Below are 8,412 nucleotides of genomic sequence, written 5' to 3' on the forward strand. Positions count from 1 at the left end.
TAATTATAATTTAGTAGATAAGTTGAAAACGCGCAATAATATGTAAAAAAATCATTGTAAGAATTATATAATAAAAATATTGCTTTAAATTGTTTACTTATTTTACATTAAAAAAATATAAAAATAATATTGAAATCCTTTAAATGCACCATTTTATACATCGCTAAAAGCTGCAGATCTTGCTCGGTTTCTGCCGACAATCTGATGTCAAGTCATGTTAGCAGATTCTGCTCGGTTTCTGCTATCAATCTGCTATCAAATTCTGTGAGCAAGCTTTGCTAGCAGATCGTAAGCCTAATGCGGACATAACAGATGCCAATTTGCTCGCAACTTTTTAGTATATCTGTTGCCAATCTGCTGGCATATTGCGCGCATTTTGCTTACTGGGTAATGGCCTCTCTCTCGCGCAAGGTGATTTGTGCGCCTGCGGTGAACATTTAAGCACGCTTGGGAATTTCTCTTTCTCGCGTTCTTTCTTCGCGTTCCCTCACTTTCCAACGCTCACTCCATCCCAAATGCTTGAGTAGTGCGTCTCATTACTTTATCCTGCAATACTCCACATAGTCATCTATCGATCCTATAAATTTCTTCCAAATCGATTGGTACAACGTCGTAGTCTCCCTTTGTAAGAGACAAAAGTGTTGTTTGACCTAATTCCGTCCTATCAGCATATATATGTCATATAATTTTTTATACTTTATTAAACTTAATGGCAATTCACACAAATGTCACTTGATCGGATTATAATACATCAACGTACTACATTTGTTATAGAAATACATTTTATTAAAAGTAGTGTTTTAATTATCTATTACATTAGCATAGAGATACTAGACAGTAGAAGTCCAACGAACACAATATTGACAGATAAGCTACACACTTTCCAAAAAATTTTATAAAATGGAAAAACAGTGATGTATAGTGTAGTGGAGATTATGTACAATTTTGTATGTTCCATTATTAATTTGTATTATATAACTATAAAATAAATATATTTATATATATGGTTCTCCATGCCAACTATCTGCCATTCAATATTTTCAAGGTAGATCTTTTTTCTGGTGAAAAGATCTGACACAAAAAAAACAGCGAGACTGTAATAATTGGAATTATTGTTGAAGAGATTTTGTGTATACTGTGACACATGTGTCCATGTACAAAGTTAATTACATATAATATATATATATATATACTCGTATATATATATGTATGTATGTATATATTATATATATATATATATATATATATATATATATATCTTATATTATACAATATATTATAATAAATATAATATTATTTCCTAAAGTTATACATGATTCATATATGCAATAAACAAGTACGTTGTAGTATATACTTAACTACGCTCTATTAAAGAACTAGAATGTTATATCAGAGCAGTATGGTAGAGCAGTACGATTGGCAGTTTTTAATTGTTTGTATTTTAAAGATTATTATAGTATACTTCGCCAGAGTTTTATATTATAATTTTGTCTTTTACGAAAGTCTCAATAAATCTATGCTGAACATATATATATATTGGGCAGTTACTTTTTGCAAATCATCATATACTTCTGTGTACAAAACCAGTAACAAAACTTAGTATTAAAATAATTTATAAAAATACGAATAATATATTCGATCGTTAATCTTTTTAGCATCTAATATGTACTACTGATGTCCTTTCTCTAATTATATTTTTTTTCTATTTATATTTATATTTTTTTCGTATGTGTACTTTTACTATTCTTTCTTTATTTATATTTTTTCTTCTCTAACTAGCTAATTGAACCGCATAGTTATTTTGCAATATAAGAAATAAAAGCATTATAAATAAACTAAACCCAGTATCGCGATTCAGGTGATTTTTGGTTTGTTGCATGCTATGTTTGTTGACGAGTGCAAGTTGAGAATTGGTTCTCTAAGTCAATATACACTTAATCGCTAAGTTTACATAAGGACGTAAAAAACTAAGCACGTGAATACCGCCTACGAGTGTTCATATTTCCTATATCTTTACGCTGATTGTATTGTACTGTCACTTCATCAATCAAGCGTAATACGACAGTGATATTGTTATATTCTGTAAAATGTCCCATTGGTCATCCGTGAAATGTTGCGCACAATGCTCTATTCCAGCCGAGGTCTCGAAATGTGTTCGTTTAAAATCCTCCAAAGTTTTTCTTATTGTCGTCTATAATATAATAAAATGTTTCTAACTAACCAAATGTGTATGTGTATTTTTGTTTCACATATCATTTTAATAGCATTTGACTGGATTACATACATAGATCTGAACTATTTTGTACAATGGATAAAAAAAAGAAACCAAATACCGGTATAGGTTGTGGATCGTTCATATGGCAATTAAGATGTTCGACAATTGAAGGTACATATTTAGGTACATCATAGGGATGAGCAGTAATAAAAGCGCACAATCCAAGCACACCACCATGACGTAAACGTATCGCACTTGTAGCAATTCCCGAAACATCTTCACAAGGTTTCTTCTTGTCGTACAATTGCGTCTTCGTTTTTCTTTTAAATTCCTCCTACAAAAACACAGCAATATGTAAATATTAATAATCATTATAGAAATTTGCATACTTACACACACAACAAAAATAAATCACATAGTATATGAGAAAAAGATTAGAAAACACATTTTGATAAAACTTGCCAGTAATTTCTCATAGTCCGTGATACATGTGCAGTGTATCAGACCACTGAGTACTTCACTAGCCTGCTCTCTGACTTCAAGACAATCATCCTCTAATAAGCGCAGCACAATATTTGTTACGCAATCGATCCATGTGTTGTCACTAAGAATTATGCTCATATTGTGAAAGACCAGTACTTGCAGATACTCTAAACAGTCAAGTCTAACAGACCATGATAAATGTTCGGATGTTGTTTTCACTGTTGTCAATATAGTTGACATATCTTCGGGCAGTACGAGTGCTTGCGCGAGTGCTCCTAGAGCGGTTAAACACAAATTATAGAGTTCTTCATCATTTTTCGAAGTTCCTAATTCACATATAATTGGGAATAGCTGATAAAATTCTGGCANTGCACANAACANTNTGTGAANGAAAGTACNGTCAATCCACGTGCATACAATTTTCAAGATTNCTNTAGGTATTTCNTCTTGTAGAGATATGTGGTTCGATTCATCAAGTGTAAGATTAGCTGTGTTGTCATCTATATCTTTTGTTTTTTCCGGATTCTTAGATTTTCCTGCATCATCATTCCTTATGAGTTGGTTTAAATGCGGCAAAATCTTGTTTATTAAAGTTTGTATTCGCGGAGTTATGGAATCAAATGAGTTGCGTGAAATTTTAAGATCGGCCGTGAATATAGTAACTAGCATCGATCCGATAGTGTTGCGAACACTTTGCATGAGATTGGTTACTATTTGATTTTCTAAACGCGTTACCAAACGACCCAGCAGTTCTGTTTTTCGCCATGTAGCTTGTTTGAGGACACTTTGTAGTATGTCCAATCGTGTGGTTTGTGTGAACGAAGTTTTTTCTAAAGACGATTCCTCCATAAGACATTCCAACAACCAGTGAGACCTATTCGGATCTATGTCTTTCTGTGACTNNGANAAGCACTTTTTCCAGTTCACAATAGTATCCATTGTCGCATTCGATATTACAGTTCTAATGATGGGCAACATCGCCTGCCACATATCACATGTCATCTGAAATGGCCAATTTTTAGCACCTCTGATGAGTCCGGCTATGATTTCTGCGGCACATCGTTGACTACTCTCGTGATAATCCTTTACTAATCGCTGCAAATGAGGTAGAAAATGCTTCAAATGGACGATCCCATGATTGCAAAACAAGCCTTTGAACAGCAAATATCTATAGGAGGTGAATATTACTACGTCGTTTTCACTGAAGTAATTTATAAGTTTTTCGACGGTCTTCGGATTATCGAAGAAAAGATGAACTTCTTTTTCGCAATCTGTCAGCGTGCGCGTTGCCGGGTCAAGACAAGGCTGCTTAGACGAAGGAGCGTCTACCTTCAAAACTTTTGGCCAAACATAATAACTGGTGTATTCTTCATGGACGTATCTAGGCTCATCCCACTGTTCAGCGGTGAGCGGGCGAGTTTTATAATTGTACTGCAGCCACATATTATCAGGTCTTATCCCACACGTGACAGGTTGTGATTGTTGTTTTTTGGTTAAGGTATTCTTCTTAGATAGACAATGTAACTTAACTTTTACCTTAATTAAAATATAAGAATGCTTACATGTACAATCTAAGTATTTGCTGCAGAAAATCTATACATTAAAAATTACCCTGATAGGAAACCACGTACAAAAGTATGTGACGAAATCTTGCACTGAAATTGTAATTTGCAATTATACAGACATATTTTAGGAAATAGATGTAAAAACATTGATCTTTTCTGTAATATTTGTAGTTGTTTGCAAAATTAATTTCCAAATACTATTTTGGCAAAAGAATAACAATATGGCAAATGATTTTAGCAGTATATTTGCAAATATAATTTCACAAAAAAATTGTCCATTACTTGAGAAAAGAAGATCAGCTATGTGATGTTTAAAATATATAGAAATATGATTGCGTATGAAGAAATGCAAGAAATCGTTGTCACTCATGATGTCATACTTGTGCAATATTTTCACAAATGTGCCTATTAGGGTACATACCTTTCGACGTTTTCGCTGTTGTTGGTTCAACATACATGCCACTATTTTCGTAGCAATCTGTCTTTCCTGTACGGAATCGTGTATGAGAGCTTGCAAAAAGTAACATGCTGCTTGCGCGGGATACTTTTGATCTGGATGACGAATATCATATATAAAACTCATTGCCATTAATCTATGCCGCCAGTGTAAACATTTCTCCGATATACAACGTAACAGTTCGTCACGCAGACTATTATACGCTGCTAAGTTAGATTCGTTGAATTTTTTCAAGTTTTGCACACCATTCTGTATCATATTTTCATCGGGCTGTGGCAACAGTGGATGTGGAGTGTGTTTCCATAAAGTACGCGCAACAGTCAGGCATCTATCGGGTACTTTTAATTCGATCGTGCACGTACCAAAGTTACAACTCATGTAGTGTGTAAGATTCTCCCTTAACTGAATAAGAGATTCTTTTTCAGATGGTTTGGAAAGTACAACGGCTGGCAACAATATCTTTAATACATTCCAGTCTTCTGTTACACGATCGGAATACATAATGTGAAGCAAAATATGTAAAACGACCTGTTGGTTTGTAAGTCAAAAAGTTATATAACAACATTTCTTAACAAATAATCATTCTTGAAACACTTATATATGTACTATTATATGTGTAAGTGTACCTATGTATATCATATAATCATTACTTACTTTATACGCAGCATGGTTTTTTTCGGTATCTTTTGTCAAAATATCACATATATGAGGAACAAAAAGTTTAAAAGAATACCAGAAAACTTTAAAAGCATCAAGGATATACATGTGAACTAGTTGACGAATTTGCGTGTATTTGCTTGTAGCCAATGTAAATACCTCCATCATTATTTGTTTGTGAGTTTCTGTTAATATGCTTGAGTTTCTGATACGCACCAGCTCTCGAATATGTAGTTGCAGTATACAGCGGTTGCGTAATAATCTAAGTATGCGATTTTTGTTTCCTTCTAATTTATTTTCAAACATCTTCTTGGTGTGAGAAACAGTAAAGAGGTTGACCTTTACATTTCTTTTATAATCATTATCATTTCCAAATAACAGATTTTCCCATATCTAAAGTTTAAACAGAACAATACACTTATAACTGTTCATGGATTATTCTTTACGCGCATAAAGTTTACTGTGTACATACAAAGCATATAGCCCAGAAACTATTTGTATCGTCTTCTTGATTATTGAACATTGTCCGTTGGACTTGGCTCATAATTCCAGCAAGATGTTGCCTAACGTTGCTCCCATCAGGCATTGTAACAAATTTTGTCTTATCGAAATGACGTGGTACAGATATATTACACTTTACGGACGACTCGATTATTACAAGCGGGGTTTCTGACCATACTGGTAAAAGAGCTACGGCACCGATAAGAATGTCTCCTATAATATGTAGGCTACTACGCAGCTCCTCCCTGCAATTATTTAAATACATAAAAGTATCATCACATCATGTATAATCAATAACAACACTATTTATTTTTATATAACGATATATAGCGGTTAAAAAGTATAAATAGCTCTTGTTAAACTTACGAAGTTAATGTACTAGGATCTTCGCAGTATTTCTTAAGTTTGTCAGTGTGAACTATTAAATATCTTACAAATATTTGTTTTACAACAGCCAGTTCTTCTGCGCCAGGAATATACCATTGTGGATTAAAGTTATCAACATCCACACCTTTACCCCAGTCTCTAACGTGAAAATAATTGGGATCTTCACAAATTACTTTTTCCGGATACATAGTAATAGTTGACAAATGTGTCAGAATCTCTTCTAACAATAGACGCGCTGCTCTATTTTCATCTGTCGCTCTCAAAAGTAGGATGCGATCGAAAATCTTATACAAAGTATCCATGTAAGGTAACAAATTATCGCCCGTCGTGTCGACAACTGCGGTTAATATGAGCAAATTATACAGAAGACGTTGATCTCCAATATATTCCTTCGAAACATCTTCTATTTCGTTGACCAATGATAAAATTGTTTGCGCAAGCGTAGGGAACAGTACCCGTAATGTTTCGCGTCCGTTACACTTAGCAAATCCTCTGAACATATATTGTGCTAATTGGCCTGCGATTTCGGTTTCAGAGATTCGTTCCGTCATGAATGTGCGCAATTTATTTAAAGCACTATCAAAAATCGTTTTGCTAGCGTTTGACAACACAATTTCGCATGTAGTGTTCACTAGCATTCGGAACGACAAATCAAAATCACTTGTCTCGTCAATCCTGTTGTCGTCCTCGATCGAAAGGGTTTCTATTAGTAGACACACTTTGTCTAAAAATTGCAGAACAAAGTCTTCGAAACGCGATGTTGTTTCGCATACTATTTTCTCGGTGTTATCGTCGGTGGTACATTGTGAGCAATCTACAAGAGGAATAAGCCCACAATATGCACCTATAAACGTTAAAGTAACATAACACTTTTTTAAGTTATTTGGATCAATTCCAGGCAATGACTGAAATAGCAGTGGTACTACGTGTGTTGGTCCTTCTGCAAAGACGTGATCTATAAAAAATGCACAAAAATAAACTTATATAATGTGAGAAAGTGTTAGAACTTTTTTTAATTCTTCTTTTAGCAGAGGATTACACGTGCGCGCGCGCATATAATATCTTGTATGTTTTTTTCGAAATAAAATTATTGTGTAATGTCATTCTTTGTTAAGAACAATAAAAATAATATACTAAAAAATAGAATTATAAATTTACGTTTTATAACACTTTGTACGTATTTTCTTTCTTTCTTGTTTTTATAATTTTTTTTAATTTATGAAATATTTGAATATATTTGTTTGTGTGAAATTTACAAATGAGAAAAAAGCTGATAACAGGTTTTATACCTCCATTCATATATCTAGAACCTTGCACCATTTGTTGAGCAAAAACTGTCATGCACTTTATCGAATTTATAAGTTTATGTGGTTTGATCAAAGAAGTAAATGTGGAATTTGTTTCTCTTAGCACATCCGGTATCACTAAATTCGGCCTTATCAAAGCTAGATTTTGCAAAGTAGTATATTCAGTGGTAAATGTTTTTTCGTGATACATAACTACCATAGCCAACGGCAATACACTCTTAACAAAAGCATCGATATCATCATCAGTTAACTTGTAATTGTCTGGAATTGAAGTTTCCCATGTAGGTTTATTATATCTTTCTCTGAAATTATATACACAGAAGTGAGATTTTATCGGTTCATTTATTCAATATTATTTATGCTGTGTAGTGATTTTTAACGTAATAAATTAGAGAGTAATGTGATATGTGAAAAGCACACATTTATAAAATTAGCGTCAAAATACGAGCGATTTATAGTTTGCAATTCATAGAAATTTGTTATTTGTCAGTGTAAACCTTTCGCGATTTGTAGTTGTCCATTCAAAATTTGTCATTTGTGATTCATAAGTGTTACGATAACATTCTACAATATACATGATTAAGTATGTATTCGCGACATGTTTAAACGACGTAAGCAGACGTGTATAAGCACAGATTTTTGTATAGAAGAACGCGATGGAAATAAATGATTTTGTCATGCTTTGGGTTTTGTCAGAAACACGGGTCACGAATCGCGAATAGTTTGACGCTTAACATATTCACATACTTGCGTAAACGTATGAGAAACTCATCTGTAAGTATGGAAAGAAATTTAGTTAATTTTTTTGTCCAACGCCTACAATTTGCTGGATAAATATAG

General features: G+C 33.4%; 1 protein-coding gene across 1 annotated transcript; it reads right to left on the minus strand.

Moving 5' to 3' along the window:
* Positions 1 to 1,318: 1,318 nt before the first annotated feature.
* LOC109862782 (proteasome activator complex subunit 4B-like) lies at positions 1,319 to 8,396 on the minus strand. Its single transcript, XM_020442920.1, has 9 exons — positions 8,320 to 8,396; positions 7,555 to 7,874; positions 6,245 to 7,220; positions 5,850 to 6,123; positions 5,375 to 5,770; positions 4,685 to 5,248; positions 2,678 to 4,234; positions 2,334 to 2,549; positions 1,319 to 2,191 (listed from the first exon to the last, which is right to left on the minus strand). The coding sequence occupies exons 2-9, from the start codon at positions 7,769 to 7,771 to the stop codon at positions 2,048 to 2,050; spliced, it is 4,344 nt and encodes a 1,447-aa protein (XP_020298509.1). The 5' UTR covers positions 7,772 to 7,874; positions 8,320 to 8,396; the 3' UTR covers positions 1,319 to 2,047.
* Between the last annotated feature and the right edge of the window lie 16 nt (positions 8,397 to 8,412).

Source organism: Pseudomyrmex gracilis, unplaced genomic scaffold (genome assembly GCF_002006095.1).
Source record: "Pseudomyrmex gracilis isolate BER0280 unplaced genomic scaffold, ASM200609v1 scaffold_2374, whole genome shotgun sequence".
In the NCBI taxonomy this organism is placed as follows: Eukaryota; Metazoa; Arthropoda; class Insecta; order Hymenoptera; family Formicidae; genus Pseudomyrmex; species Pseudomyrmex gracilis.